At 47.6% G+C, this 16,373-nt stretch overlaps 1 protein-coding gene across 1 annotated transcript; it reads right to left on the bottom strand.

Moving 5' to 3' along the window:
• Positions 1–229: 229 nt before the first annotated feature.
• On the bottom strand, positions 230–15,824 carry LOC146802393 (protocadherin-8-like). The gene is made up of 4 exons (XM_085621980.1): positions 13,236–15,824; positions 9,887–9,948; positions 5,023–5,150; positions 230–1,111 (listed from the first exon to the last, which is right to left on the bottom strand). The coding sequence occupies exons 1-4, from the start codon at positions 15,627–15,629 to the stop codon at positions 720–722; spliced, it is 2,976 nt and encodes a 991-aa protein (XP_085478106.1). The 5' UTR covers positions 15,630–15,824; the 3' UTR covers positions 230–719.
• Positions 15,825–16,373: the final 549 nt, after the last annotated feature.

The raw sequence follows: 16,373 nt of genomic DNA, 5'->3' as shown, positions 1-16,373 counted from the left end.
CTGGCTAAAGTTCGTAAATAAGATAATTTTGGATGCACAGGGCAGACCTTTTAAGATATTCAAGTCTGCAACGAAGATATTGTGTGAAGAGCAGTGGAGCAGACGGTGCATGCACAAAGGCAGAGGATTGTAATGAAGGAATGTAGATGAGGTGATAAAAACTGTGCAGTCTGATAAGGAGGGGGCTTGTTCAATTTGCAACAGAAATCAGATGACCACAGCTCCAACCAGCATAAAAAAATAAACATTTTATTAAAAAATGTAACATGAAAAATGTATACTTATCTAAAAATGTACATTTAAAAATTATATATACATCAGCAGCTACATGTCCATACAGCCATGCATCTTCAACTTCCACATATTTAGCAAGAGTTTGATCCATAGTTTAAATGTTATGTCTTTCTTTAAGCACATATATGTACATAATATACAAGAAGTGTTCCAAGGTGCAATGGAAGACAAGGATTTTATCTAATGGCGCCAATTCGGCACATTCTTTCAACTTGGGGGCTTATTTACAAGCCCCTTGCGCCACTTTCCCTTGCGCCACTTTTGCATCATTTTTAACATGGGAAAAGTGACGCAAAAGTGGCGCAAGGGGCTTGTAAATCTGCCCCTTGGTAATTTTTTCACCTGTGTCAGTAAGTCACAACAGTAGCTTCATATACATGCCATAGTGCATTCAAGTGACATGTTAATGGTATTAAAAATCCTACTTATAAAGATGTAGCTATTACTGAAGTGTTCAAGTTTACGGTTGTTTCAATAGTCTGTGGGGAGTGCTGTAATTCTTGGCGCCCTCTTGGTAATGTTTTTGGTGCTAAGGAAGGCGCTGGGCTCACTAGCACTCTTTCGTACGCACTGTTGAGTCTCACGCTCCGCGCGATCTGAACATGGTAAGAATCTCGTAGGTTCTGATGCTGCACGTGGCAGCCTTTCTCCTGGATTGGATGGTGGTGCTGATACACTGGAGCGTAAGAGTATGTACGCATGTGTCCATTCTGGTACTGAGCTGGGGAGCAGCGGCCTCTCTGGAACTGGGTAGGTGGGTATCTGCATAGACTACCGGTGTGCTCGTACACCCTTCTTTCCTCGTGCACTAGAACACCTAGAATAAACAGGAGAACAAGATGGATATTATTTATGGAACAAGCACCAAGGCAATTTTCAATTTTGATGCATAGGCAGAAGTGAAAGAGAGTGCTGAGAATGGACAGTATCCCATAGCTAAGAAATATAGGAAACAGCCATAACATTGCATGCCTTACATCGCATGCCTTTACAATGCGGCCGTTCTTACAACACAAACCAATACATCGCAAGTCGTTTGAACGACTTGCTGTAGGGGGCACACTGGTGTTGGATTTACAATCCAACACCTTCCCTGCTCCTGCACAAACTGGAGTAGAATAGTAAGTTATACTATTCCTAGGTCCAGCGCACCCCCCTACAGCAAGTCGTTGAAACGACTTGCGATGTAATAGTTTGCGTTGTAACAACCTTGTTTAAAGGCATGTGATGTAAAGGTATGTATTCAAGAAATACAGCTCTAACAATGAGATTGTGCTCTATATGTTATCATTATGTCCATGTAGTGATCATGCTACATGAACATAGCAGGGTCAGAGGAAGCAGGTATAACAGCAATTATTAGATGGTGGTTTGTTGCACAGAAGCCAGATCACACCAGCTACAGTTACTATTCAGACAGGTAAAATGCCCCAAACACTGTCCTAATAGTGAGAAATTAGGGGGGGGGGGAGGGAGCTGGCCTCGTCAAATGTGCATTCAAGAGTAGCAGTACATTCTCAACTTTAATATACAAGCAGGTCCTTGCACTCCTCAACGTGTATGCTTCATGAGAGTGAGAAAGGATTATGCCGTGATGCAGTGGGTGGAGCCAGTCTCAAAAGTGTATCCTACAGCTGCCATAAACTGGATCACTACAAGGCAGAGCGCAAAAAAGCTAAACCAAGAGACACAAAAATGCTTAATAAGGCAATGTAGTAGTAAATAGCTTTGATGCCACTACCTCAACACAAAAGGGCTAGCAGTAATTTAACTAACTAACTAACAACTCCCATGGTTCTTGACGCATTCACAGATTTACAATAACTTGTAAACTTGGGAATGCACCAAAATCTTGCATATTCCCAGGGGAGTCATAATAAGGAGATATAGCTCTATTGCTTCTAGTTTCTTACTCTTTTGATGTTTACTGCATTCTGCAGCACAAATCGAAAGAGGAATATGCCTCCCAGGATTCTTTTTATGCAGGAAGATGCCCCTTCCTGCACAAAAACAATCCTGCATGCAACACAGGCATCCTAGCACCATGTTGCAAGGGTGCCAGCAATGGCACTAGTCTGCAAAAAGGGCACCAGCACAACGAAAATAACTGGAATGTTCTCTATTGCCCTAAATATGGTGCATTCCTGCCTTTTCCCTGTCACACAGTGCAGCACAAGATGACTTGCTGAGCTGGACTGTGTGACTTTTTTTGTAAATGAGCTCCTGAGTGTGATCCACAAAGATAGCCTAGTTATAGCTCGTTGCTTAGGGCTATACCAGTTGTTAAAATCCCTGAACCGGAGTTATAGGCTGAATTGCAGGCGATGGCCTGCTGTAGAAGAGGTATAAGGCTATTAGAACATTCCACCCACTAAGGGTAGAATGTTCTAAATAAAAAGTAAAAAACAAAGACAGACATTGGAATGTTGGAGCTAAAGGCTTAAACCAGCCATTATGAACCCAAAGCTACTCCATTGTCTTCACTAAAGATTTCAACCATCTAATGTTCTAATATAACTTGATAACTCACCATAGCGGGCTATACTGGCCATTAAAGGCTTGCTACAGCAAAACAAGGGAGCGGGCCTTTAATTGCAGGGATAGCCCGGCTACTGTGGGCTATAAAGCTATTAGAACATTCAACCCCATCTGGGTAGAATGTTCTATTTAGTAAAACAAAAATCTCACAGAGACTGAAGGGGTTGAAATCCCCTCAGCTTCTCATCCTTTGTTCACAGGTGATGTTGTGAATGTTGTACAGCCACGTGCAGGGCCACGTCTGTTTGCTTGTGAAAATTCACAGCAAAAGCTGTGTGAAGGGGCTGAAGTCAGGCCCTCGTTCTTCCCGGCTTGGCAGAACTGCCTCAAGCAGTGCAGCCAAGCCAGGGAGACACAGGAGTTGAGCAGCATTCAACCCTCCCTCCATCTGAAGCCCTGGTACCACCGAGCTACAGGAGGATGGAAGGGTGAAGGCCGAGTGTGTCCTCCTGCATGGCCTCTGTCTTTCTTTTTCCTCTGCCTAATGTATTTATTTGTGAGAGGCAGGGGAAAGAGAAAGACAAAGGCTGTATTGATAGCAGCGGGCCTATACCAGTTCATATAGGCCGCTGCTGCTCCATTACCTTCAAAGAAGCTCTCAACATTCCAATGTTCTAATAAGCCAGAAGAAACATTTTCACACTAAGTGTGGTTGAGCTCAAGTTGCTATTGAAGTAACTGGATTGACTTTCAAAGTCACATCACTTTGTACTACTCACCAATCCTACCACAATAGCTTAAGAGTTCCCTGAACCGCAACACAAGTTCAACATCGAATTCACCATCTTCAAAAGCGTACAACAATCCTAAAACAAGAACTTCACGCAATAAGAATCCGAAAGACTCTGAAGATCCAGGCTAAAACTAAGTGAGCCCACGTTCAGACCGGGCCCTCCAGACACAGGAAACTCCCAAATATCATCTCTTACAAACAAGTTGGAACTGTCAGATCTTCCCTTGACTCACACCACTGACCCCCTACAATGCCATGTTGCCATGACACTCTTAAGCTTTTCAGAACCAAATGTTGGCAAGTCTGGTGCAACTTGGCCCACTTCTGAGACAGTGCACTAAATATGTGAACAACGACACACAAGCAAACCTAAAGAGGATGCAAATCTTGATTCAACCTACAACACAGCTGATGTTCACCTCAAATCTCATGGACTGCTATATCATCGTTGGAAAGTCAATATATATTTAAAAAGCTAAAATTATTGGCGGTTCGGACATTCCATGCCCATCCTTTGTAAGGAAGGAATGTAATCAAACAGCTAATTCACTGCATGAATGCTTCCTTCAAACATGGACACGGTGAGCGAGACCGCTCAAAGGACCGTCTCACTAGCGCGGTCACGCCTTACAAGTTTACTCCTATCCTCTGTGTGCCAATGCAGCGGCTACTTTAAAGTGTGGGCATCTGAAAACACATAGCACTAGGGATTTGTGTAGCAAATGGATGGTCCTATAGTAAAAGAAGCTAGTAAAACGATTATTTCCCTACATGAATCTTGTTGGAGGATGGGCGTGCTGTACTAATATGTAGCTCTATTAACATTCTGCTGTGCCTTCACTAATCTCTGAAAACAGCATGCACAAAGGCCCCTGCTGTGTATACCTTATCTATTGGCAAGGGTATCATTATAGCACCAGCCCTACACATATTGCAGTATATTGCATACACATATCGCAGTATATTGGATGTTTTCAGAACACAGTGAAGGATGTGCATGCCTAAGACACTAGGCCTTCACGTGCAGCTCAGTGCTAAATTTGAGGCGAAGGGTCAATGTTGCAATTATATCACCGGTGGAATAAGATACATTCTTACACCTGATTTAGGCTTTTCCGCACTTGCAGTGGATATAAAATGCAATAATGGTTTTTATCAGATCTTTCTCACAGTTGTGATCAGAGTAGTTACCTTACCACCAAGTATTTGCCGGTAGCAGTGCTCAAGGATGTTCCTGATATTTAATTATTGATTAAAAATGACATTACTATCAATAAACAGAATGCACTGTACAGCACATTTATCGCATCCCCTGGCAACTCTAATTGAGGGCAGTGGCATTGCGTAGTACCTACAGGGAGTTTTTCCCATATTGTTAGGGTGTATGTATTAAAAGGTGTAAATCTAATGCTCGCTTCTTTTTCAGAAACCATACAGGGTGAGCCCCCCACGCCTACCGGATTGCTGTCTGAGGGTCTCCTCGGGCGGCCTCTTCAGCCCCTCTGCATTCAGGTCTGAGTCGCTGTCGTTGAAGTCGCTGTCACCTCTCCCGCTGTCCTTCGCACTGAACTGGTCGAGGTGACCGCTGAGGGGGAATAAAAACAATCACTTGAGCACCGCCATTCCTCAGAGCAGGAGTAATGCGATTTCCTGAGCTCCTCCAAGAGAAGCTGCAACAGGCCACAGCCAACTGAGGCTCTGATGCCTTGGGCGGACCAATGACTGGCAATAACATCTGCAAAGGTTGGGCGGTTTCCTGGGATGCTGTCATAATTCCAGGCTACTCTGCTTAAGGCTTATATCTCCCTCAATATGTTAGTGTGTTCTTTGGAGTTGTATTTTGGAAAGTGTTCACTCCCCTAAAATATTTATAATGTTTATAATGTGAATAATTTGATGCACAATTTTACCAGATATACCAGGTTTCTCCTATGATCAAGACCTCTACCCTTATTGTATGTTGGGAGCTGGAGAGTGGTTGATCCTGGACAAACAGACATGCATTGAAAAAGGCTGGTATCATTTTTATCACCGGAAGTAGCATTACGTTTAGGCACATGAGTCAGAAGCCAATTCTAGTGTTGGAGCAACAGTGGAGGAGTGTGGGAAAATCACTAGTACCATGGCAAGGAGCGGATTATTTATTTATTTTACTGCAACGCGGAGCAGTTTTTTACGGTCATGGTGTGTCATGGAATGTTGTGATAGAATGTCATGACCAGAGAGGGCTGCCTGCTCGGTGAAATGATCCCAGGTCCCTGCCGTGTAAGATGTAATATTAAAATTACCTTTCCATCGCTTCAGTGTGAGGAAGTTACTACAAGGAACTTTTTATGTTATTGTGTAAAAAAGAAAGCGATTGATCACTTAAGTCTCTTGCATCCAACACTGTGTCCCTTCTTCCATCAGGTACCATATTTCATAAATAATTAAAAAGAAGGGCTTAAGTTGAGTTGGTGTATGGGTCAAGACTGATTTGCATATGGCCAGGCCTAAACTGGGGTGGCATGGTGAGCAAAAGAATGATGGATTTAACCCGGATATCTTGACTGGGGTGAATGTTTTGATTTGTTCTGCATTTCATCCATCAATTGTGTGTCTTTTGCTTCCTCGCCCTAAATGTGCCGGGTATGCCCAGACGTGGGTCCTGGACTCACTGTGCCACTGAATTCAAGCTATCCTGGCTGATGAGGGGTGAAACCCTGAAACCGGCTAGGATGCTTGTTTCTGGTCCAAGAAAGACTTGGCTTGGCAGTTCGGGCTGGACTGATCCCATGAGGCACAGGGTCAATACTGATTTGCATATGACCAGGTCTCAACTGGGGTGGCATGGTGAGCAAACAAATGATGGATTTAACCCAGATCTCATGACTGGGGTTGAATGTTTTGAATTGTTCTGCATTCTGTCCATTTGTGAAATATGGGCAGAAAAAAATTGTGAGGAGGAGAATGAGAAAATAGGAAACATAGGACAAGAGGAGGCAGCAGGAAAAAAAAACCTTCAAGAGTGATAAAAACTGGTAGGAAATATAAAGTGGAGTAAAAAAGAAGCGTGAGCTGGAATATAAAGACCACGCAGTCTTGGTATTTCGAAATCACAGTATTTGGCAGTGCTTGTAGAAGGCTACTAAGAAAAGCTTTGAGTCCCTACACTTTTTGCCAATTATGCACCGGTAATAAGATATCTCAGATGTAAGGAAGCCAGCTACCCATCTTTGAAAGAGTGTAATATGAGATCTATTGGCAAGATTCTCCTTCCAATACCTTTGCTTGTCTTATCGTTTGTTGGGATCTTTACGGAGCCAAGAGAACCACAAAATGTGACATTTTCCTCAGCTCTCTGCCACATGATCACTCCCGACTAGAATGCCTGAACTACCCACATTCTTTAAAAGCAGAGGGAGAGCACCAGCAGCAGGATCAGAGAGGGAAGAGAGAGGACATGCCGGGGCAGGTCATGAAGTCAGAGCTGGAGGGGCTGCTTGGGGGCGGGGTGAAGAGTTGCATGGCAACAGGTCCATATGTCAGTGTTTTGGTGATGACGAGCAAGGAGTGTGACCGGAATAGAGTGCAGTGCAGCAGATTTGTAAGGGCCCCACAGGACGCCTTTATGCCAGTGTAGCCAATGTATTATGGGCCTAGCACAAGGAAGGAAATTGGCCCCCTGGACGCAGTTTAACATGCAAAATAAAAATACATCAATAATCAGTATTCAGTGGGGCCCGTGGACCTCTGGGTCCCAGTGCCACTGCACCTGCTGCACTAATGGAAACAACATGCCCCCCACACCAATGCAGTTCTCAATGTCTATAATGTTTCACCTATTGCCCTGCAAAGAAACCCATCCGCTGATATTTACCCTTCAATAATGCTATATGTTTTCCAGCAGGTAATGTTCTTCTGTCTGTAAGGGGGTAACGTCATGTTTTAGTTTCTGCCAACGCCCTATGCGGTGCACTGGTACTTGCTCAATGCCAAATACATATTTAAAGCACGTGACATTTTTAAAGCAAGTGACAATACAGGGCACGCACAGACCGCAGGTGTATGAAACACATAATCAGAGCCCCACGGTGAAGCAGAAGGGCTGCCGTGAGCCTGGCTGCTATCACGCGGTATCACGCGCTTATACCCTGGGGCCGGTGAGTGAAAGGCCCGGAGCGGAGCTCAGGGACCGCTGCACTCCACGGCACGCTCACATGATGAGCACGTGGCGCGGGTGCCCTCAATGCAATTAGATAGCGGCACAGCTGTGGTGCGACCGAAATAGATGCGCGCGGCTACAATAACGGCCAAAACAAATGGAAGTACTGGCCCCGCTTTCATGCAGTTCCACAAAACTCGCGGGGAGACGCTCGCTTCGATATATCACTTTAATTTCGCAACTCCACTAGGAAAGATGTGGACAGGTACTTGACAGGTCTGCTCTGCTATGTGCCTTTGGAAATGTGTTTATTTAGCAGGTGCAACATTTCAATCAGAAACATATTCCGTAGCACTATCGTGCCACGTGAGTAGTGTGACCAGATGTCCCGGTTTTCCACCAGCTATCACGACAGATTTCGACAATGTTGGTACATGACCTGGTTTTTAGAGTGTGTCAAGGAAAACAGTGAGAGGCATATTGTCGGTGATCTAAAGCTGTGCTAGTCAGCAGCTGTTGTAAGCAAGCAAAATAGTTAACAGGTATGATGGTGGTTTCAGAGATGACGTATTTATTTCCTTAGTGGCTCTTCTGTGTTCCTATGTTGATGAGAGCTGTCATTCTGCGCCCCTTCATTGATGTAAAATGGTAGTCCTTCTTCTATTCCGGTTATCGGTTCTCAACATCTGGTCACCCCTATGTAAGGTGGCTCACTGACCGACCTTAGTCAAAGGTTCACACAGTTCACATTTGAGGTTTCTTTACATTTCTATTTGTAAAGCACAAACATATCATCACCCCCTTAGGGTTTCAAGGCGCTGGGCGCCGCCTGGGAGATTAAGTGAGCTATTGCTCAGAGACACATGATGCTGAGCTGAGCTGCTGCCAGAGTTCGAACCGTTGAGCCCCGTGCTCCGGGGGCAGCCGCTCCTGCTGCTGCGCCACACCCCTCCCTTTAAATGCACGTTGTATGAGTAAGACTGGTGAAGTCAAGCACATTTCTTCTGCAATGTCCTATTTATACCTAAAGTAACATAAGGATTGTATTGCACATATTTACATCAGATTGGGCTATTGTTTGACTTTGCAGTCCTCTTTTTAATTGGCATGAACTCTGGCATGATGGTCAGGCAAGAGAGCTGTAGAGCAGACATTCTAGGACAAAGAAAGCCCAGAGCCTGGAAATGGCACAAGGTAGCCCTGGTGTGGCTACAAGGTTGACATTTGTAGATGTTACATTCCAGATATCCGTGTAACAGACTAGAGCCTTGGATGGGTAGTTAAGGGCTGGGTCATGTACTGTCAATACCAGGGTCAGTAGTTTGTGCATAGCTCTGCTCTTGAGATTGTATGACAGAACATCGGGGGCAAAAATATCCTGGGTCCCAAATATCAAGGCCTAAATATCGAGGACCAAAATACTAAGAGGTAAGTGTATAGAGAGAAGTATAGGTTTACTATTGTGAACATCTACACACCTTGAATATAAATAAATATATATATATATATATGTGTGTGTGTGTGTGTGTGTGTGTGTGTGTGTGTGTGTATGTGTGTACACATACACACACATTGTTAAGGGACATAGATGTGGAGTTGAATAAAGAAACCCTATAAAAACTTACCCCCACAATATTTTGGTTCCACGATATTCTGTACTCAATATTCTGGGAGAACACCACTCTGGGTCTTTGAATGAATGAATTAAATAATTTCTAAAGCGCACAGCTACTATGATAGTTTCCCGGCGCTAAGACATACAGCCAGAAGAGAACATCATCCACCCTACAATTTGAACAGATATGTTTTTAATTGCAACCTGGAAAATGGTTTTGTCTGGAATGCATCTGAGTTGGAGCTCATTCCAGTACTTGGCAGCCAAAACAAGCAGAGCAAACCAACCAGCTTCTTACGCTTGGTGTGTGGAATTACTAACAGCCGGGCACACTGTGAACATGAAGTTCTTCATGTGCAGTATTCATGTAGCCTGTTGGAAAAGGTTGGTATTTCGGAACAGTCTAGTAAAAAGCTTGGTGTGCTTGGTCCCCAAAATCTGACTTGCCCAGTATACCCTAGAAATGTTGTCTGGTTTGCAAAACGTTCATACACACAAAATGCAAATACTTTCAAACATGCCCCTGTTAATTCATGTAACAAAACATGAAGGTCGCCGTTACCTTGAGGTGGATTTTCCTTCACTCCAGAGAGAGACCGGATGGAACAAAGTGACAGCGGAACCCTGTGGACAAGAAAACACGCATTAAAAGAAAAATGTACCTGATGGGTTCTTCCGCACTCTACAAGGCACAAGCATGAACATTCTGAGGATTGGGTTATCGTAGAATTGCAGACAGGACTAAGTGAGGAATCAAGAAAGGCCACAGGTGGGGACCACAGTGAGACCTGTGAGAGTAAATCACCAGCCAAGAATGAGTCACTCTCAGCCGGGAGAGGATCACACACAGAAGTGACCAGAGGCTAGCCAGTTGTCGTCCTTGCATTATAGAAGATACCATTCTCAGGCTGGATTTACCACACATCACAACATTGAATCAACAATTTGATATTATATACAGTTTGTACATTGTTGTGTATTATTGCATGCACAATAACTAATGCCTGTAATATCCTATTGAATTCTCAGAGGAGTCGCAGCTGACCACCCCTCCTCCCTTGCGCAATCTACCACCTCAATTGACTTGATTTGTGGTCCCAAGTACAACCTCCGGCTTCCTCCCATAAATTGTACTTTACAAGGCAAACTGAACTGCTCCTTCAAGATAGAGGGGGTGTGGGTCAGCAGAAAATCTGGATACAAAACAATCATGCCTGAGCCACCTCAATGAAGGGATCCCTACTGGCACCCATTGGGAGATGGGCCTGGGCATCGGGCCGTACCTTGATCCCGTGGCGCAGCCACCATCCTATCACAACCCAGGGCCATGTCATGGGGTACTTTGGAAGGCTGTGTACAATCGCTGTAGCCGTCGACCCTAGACACTCGCTAGAAACCGTAGTACCACTGCCCTGGTTAGAACTAAAGGCTTCATACCCGATTCCATTGTGAACCCACCCGCACTTTTATGGCCAAACATGACTCCTTCCCTGCCAAACAGCTCCACTCCAGGATACTAGCTACAGGGATGGGTGGGCAGGAACCCGGAACTCCTCCAGGACTGAAAGCAGGTACAGCATGGCGCATCGGCGGTCGTCAGGGGCAGCCAGGAATCAAGGTGCGGTAGGTAAGTTATCGAAGTCATCTACATACCTTGACCTACTGCCCCTGCCGGTCGTCCAAGCAAAACCTCTGACCCCCAGCAGCCAATGGCTGCAGTCGCAACAACACGCGGTGACAAAACACGGCTAGCCACCAGGTTCCAGCTGCTACGATCCATCCCGCACTTGACTCTGAGGCACAGGGCCGGACTGACGGTAGGGGGCACCGGGCAATCCCGCGGTGCAACCCACGGGTGGGGGCCAGTTTGGGGCCCCTGGGGGCCGTGTTTGTTACAGGGCCGTTTTTGCAGCATAGCTGCATAATCGGCCCTGTAACAAAATCGGCCGAAACCGGCCCTGGCAAAGAGCTCGGCGGCTCCCCCAAGCCGTGGGGGGCGGGGAGGGCGGCCGAGCACTTTGCCAGGGCCGGTTTAGGTTCCCAGTCCGGCCCTGCTGAGGCACCCATTTTATGGTGTCGCCCCTGATCCACTGTGGAGTCTGGAGGGGACTGTGGGCCTGCCTGTACAAGACATGGGGTAGGGGATGTTTGTAGGAGTTACAGACGGGAAACAAACCTAAGATGTGCTTGGGTGTTTCAGGGGTCAGACGATGTTTGGAAGTCTGGCTAGGAGGGAAAGTACGGGTGTCTGCGTGAGACACTGGGAGCAGGTAATGAAAATGTGACGCATTAGGTGCTGAGAAAAAGGGGTACCCTGTGGATGACAGTTATGAAGTATAAAGGGGGCTGTGTGGTTGGGAGTTTTGAGAGTATGGTAGCATAAGTGACCGGGTATACACTCAGTGACTGGAAGTTATATTTTAGTAACCCTATTTGACTTTCAAGCTAACAGGGCCAGCACCACAGATTCCGTGTCTGCACTTTAGGGTTACAGGAAGTGCACTTATGTGCATTGGGGCAGGGCCTCCTTCGTAAAGGGGTAACAGCAGTACGCTCACTCGAATGGTCCTTTCATGTGCTGATTCTTTTGAAGGGGCGCGAGGGTAAAGACGTAGGGAATAACAAAGCCGTTTGCTGTTCCTTTCCACCACCTTACAACCAATAACCATCAGATTGTCACCAACCCCCTGAAACTACTGACTATTAACGGCCCTCCGGCTTTCATTGATGCCAAGAGGTGTTATAAACTCGCGCTGCGTAAAAGTCCAAAGGGTCGAGGGGTGGAGTCGGGATCTGGAGTCAAAGCTTTTATCAGTTAATGCGACTGGCTGCCTCCCTGTGAGGCCTGATGTTCCCCACAATAACCCCACTCCACCCATGACAATATGTGCTCTGATCTCTAAGACAGGGCTGCAGCACAGCAATTAAGGCCGAGGGGCTCTTAACTTCGAAACGGTAGTATTCGTTCTATGCAGACGTGCTCTGGTGTAATATATGTGGGTGTCCGTGCGCTGTGAAATAAAATGAATTTGAAAGATCGTGTCACAGCAGCGCTCAAGGGGGTGTTTCGTGAGAGCTATAATGTAGGTAAACACAGTTTGTGGTTAAAAAGGAGGCCGAGTGTCCTACGGGTCATGTGCTCTCATGCATTGATGTACATTGGTATGCTTAAAAATGTTTCATATTGTATTATAATGTAATTGCATTTGACGATGCATCAAAGCGAGTGTTCCGGGAGTAGCACGCTACTCCGAAACACAAAAAGGATTAGTGGTGAATAAGTAAAGTGAAATATGAAATTAATTTGAGTGGTGGACATGTTAGTCTGTTATTTGGATTGAAAAGGATAGTGGAGGGACAGAAGAGGGAAGGGTTTGCATTTATATAGCGCTTGCTACCCCCATGAGGTCTTGTAGCACTTTTCAGTGGGCCACTCTGCAACCCAGAAAGGATTAGTGGTGAATTAGTGTAGATAAATATGTGTTGTGTTTGACCTCTCCAGGAACATTTGCTTTCAGCTGAGAGGTACCCAAGCAGCAGTGTTTATCAGTGTGTAAAAGGCCATAGTGCAAGGAAGAAATCCCCTCCCGCGGCTGCCGTTCGACTTATGAATAATCATAGTTGGGTTAGCTCCTCAAGCCTCTGGGTCCGGTGCCACTGCACCCGCATCACTGATGGAAGCGACGCCCCTGTGCTCAGGCTGTTAAAGGCGTGCGTAGAGCAGGATGCATTGTATGTGTCGTGCTTTCCAATTAAGGTACTACAGTCGGTTAAGTGTGATACTGCGCCTCCAACGGTAAGGGACAGGAGGGCATGACATTAAAGTATGTATGGGTCTGTGTAGGTGGCAGATATCCTGACTATCAGGAAGAAGGAGAAACAGGCAATATCAATACGCTCACGGGTCTTACCCTCGCGTCTGCGCCACTGTCGTTGTCTCGCGCCGTGTAAAGACTTCCGGACTCGCCGCTGTCGCCTGAACAGGCCATGTCGTCGCTGCACTCAGACTCGGTGCTGATTGAAAGGTGAATCTTCTCTGAAAGGGCATCATTGTCCTTGGAGCTGCCGACGTCTGAGGGAGTAGTGTTGATAGGCAATGTGTCTTCCTTGCACCGTGAAATCTGTTTTTTGCTTTTCTTGCACGTTGTGGCAACGGAGATTATAGCGGCTAAAAGCAACAGACAGCCCCCGGCCAGCAAAGTAATGGAAAGAATAGAGGTGTCTAGTAGCACAGCTGTAGAGTGCAAGGTCACGAGCTGGTCGCTAGATGGCGCTGTGTCCGAAATAATTAAGTTAAGATACACGACAGAGGACATAGGTGGCGTCCCCCTGTCAGAAACAGCAACGACAACAGATAGAGTGTCTGCAATTCTAAAGGCGCCCAGGCGTCTTTTCATATACAGTTCTCCTGACATTTTGTTGATAGCAAATATGGCCTGGTGGTCATCCAGGATTGCGAAGAACAGTTCGGAGTTCACTCCTTCGTCTTCATCCGTTGCTTTGAGCTGCACCACTCGATAGTGCGGCGGGGCGCTGAGGGGCAGCAGGATGTCCGCAGAGTCGTTCCTCAGCGGGGGGAAGGTGATGAAGGGCGGGTTGTCATTCTGATCCACAACCTTGATCCTGATGAAGGCCCGGCTAGAGAGCTGTGGCAGCCCCTCGTCTCTGGCCTCTATCTCCACCTCTATCTCTTTCAGGCTTTCGTAGTCAAAAGGCCTCACTGCGTACAAAGACCCCGAGGCCGGGTCCACGGTGATTAAAGTAAACAGGGGGGCTCCCATCACCTCGGTGTCCACCAGGGTGTAGGTCACCTTGCCGTTGTGCCCCAGGTCAGGGTCTCTGGCCACCACAGTGGTGATGTAGGAGCCCGGGGCATTGTTTTCGAGGACAGAAACTTCATAGACGGGTTTAGCAAAGAAGGGCGGGTTGTCGTTCTCGTCGCTGACCCGGATGGTGAACTGACGGACGGTTTTGAAGGGCGGGGAGCCCAGGTCTTCGGCCACGATGGTGAGGTTGTACTCGGAGATCTTCTCCCGGTCCAGGGCTGCGGTGGTCACTATCATGTAGCTGTCCTCGTAGGCCTGCTGCAGCTTGAAGTGCTCGTGCCCGTAGAGGGAGCAGTGCACCTGCCCATTGGGGCCGGAGTCTCTGTCCAGGGTGCTGATCAGGGCCACGAAGCTCTCCCTGCTGGCGGCCTCGGTGATGTGCGCCACCCCGGCGGTGATGGAGGTCAGGGGGGTCACGGTGATGCTGGGCGCGTTATCGTTGACATCAGTGACGTGCACGATGATTTTACAGGTGGCCGAGAGCGGATTGGCGCCCAAGTCCTGCGCCTGCACATCGAACTCATAGTTCTGCTTGGTTTCAAAGTCCACCTGTCCGTCCAGAGTCAGCCGCCCTGTCCTGGAGTCCAGTTTAAAGAGCTCTCGGACCTCGGGAGAGACCTGAGAGGTGAAGCCGTAGACCACCTGTCCGTTCACCCCTTCATCGGGGTCAGCCGCGCTCAGGGCCAGCAGCAGAGACCCCAATGGGGCGTCTTCCAGCAGCTGCACGGTGATCAGGGGGTGCTCGAAGACCGGGCTGTGGTCATTGAAGTCCAGCACACGGACGGTGACGGTGGCAGTGCCAGAGAGAGCCGGGCTCCCTCCATCCTTGGCCACCAGCTCCAGGGTGAAGGTGCCCTGGCTCTCCCTATCCAGCTCCTTCACCAGCACCAGGTCCGCATACTTCACCCCGTCCGCCCGGATCTGCACCTCCAGGATGAAGTGGCTGTTTGCAGAGATCTGGTAACTCTGCACAGAGTTCGTCCCCACATCCTCGTCGATGGCTATGTCCAGTGGAAGGCGGGTGCCTAGGGCGGCACTTTCTGAAAGCTCCAGAGGGATCTCGACTTTGGGGAAGCGGGGGGCGTTGTCATTGATGTCCCGGACCTCCACCTCCACGTGCACGAGCCTGAACTGCTCCTTGGAGAAGCTGACCACGTCCAGGGCCAGGGTGCAGTGTGGGGTCTGCCCGCAGACCTGCTCCCGGTCTATGCGCTCCCCGATGGAGAGCTGTCCATCGCTCTCCCGCATGCGGATGAGGGACGCGTTGAACTGCTTCATCAGGCGGAAGCTGCTCTCCGGTCTGTCCGCAGAGTTAAAGAGCAGATCCTCGGACAGCACCGCGATGACGGAGCCCGGCGGGTCCTCCTCGTAGGTGAAGTACCTGGAGGTGTCAGCCTGGGACAGGAGGACAGTCAGAGCAAGGAGTAGCAGTCGGAAGGGCACAACTGCGCTCCAGAGAGAGGTCTGGCCGGAAGCCATCCTTGCTCTAACTGGAGCTTCGCCTCCGGCTCTCGGGACAAGTAAAGTGTTCAGAGCGCGGGACGTTTAAAAGTTTGTCTGAAGTTTCAGCACGAGTAGCCTCCTGTGTGCCGTAGCAAAACCCCGGCCACTTTAGTAACTTATTGCAGCATCAATCCTTCTTAACGCGTCTTCTCTCCCTGCAGGCAGTGTTGTGGCTGCTGCATCGGAATGTAGTCTTTTATCCCCTTGGGGACATACCACCCGTGCAGACATATGTTAATGCGGTCCATGCCCGGCCAATCAACCAGTTGCTGGAGGCAAATGGTCGCCAGTCCGAGCAAATGAGTCTGTCACTCAGGCCGCCGCAGTGGGACGCCTGTGAAGTGTAATCAGCACCGTGTTTACGTGCAGAACCAAACTACCTAAGGAGCTGAAATTGATACACGTGTTGTTCTAGCTCAGGGGTAGCCACCCAGTTTATTCGAAAAACGCTGCATCCAGTGGAGCTAAAGTACCGACTCTCACTGAAAAGGGTTTATTCCACAAACGGTTCCTTATTTAAGGGATGCAAGTAAACTCCCGACAAAGATCATGAATAGCAATATGAAGCAAACCACACCATGCACACTGAGGGGAGGTTGTGATTGAGGGGGGTCATTACTCGTGTGATTACGCTAATCCCGTCTAGCATAATAACACATAATTATCTAAAAATTCTGCAAGACTATGTGAAATTGCGCGAGAAGAGTAATTCTATATTAA

Source organism: Triturus cristatus, chromosome 8 (genome assembly GCF_964204655.1).
Source record: "Triturus cristatus chromosome 8, aTriCri1.1, whole genome shotgun sequence".
NCBI classification, from domain to species: Eukaryota; Metazoa; Chordata; class Amphibia; order Caudata; family Salamandridae; genus Triturus; species Triturus cristatus.
The sequence above is the reverse complement of the archived record's forward strand: the minus strand, read 5'-3'. Positions and strand labels throughout refer to the sequence as shown.

Coding starts and splice junctions, on each gene's coding strand:
- LOC146802393 (XM_085621980.1), bottom strand. CDS start 15,629: ATGGCTTCCGGCCAGACCTCTCTCTGGAGCGCAGTTGTGCCCTTCCGA. Junction 9,949..13,235: donor ACAGTGGCGCAGACGCGAGG/GTAAGACCCGTG, acceptor TCTTGTCCACAG/GGTTCCGCTGTCACTTTGTT. Junction 5,151..9,886: donor GAAGGAAAATCCACCTCAAG/GTAACGGCGACC, acceptor ATTCCCCCTCAG/CGGTCACCTCGACCAGTTCA.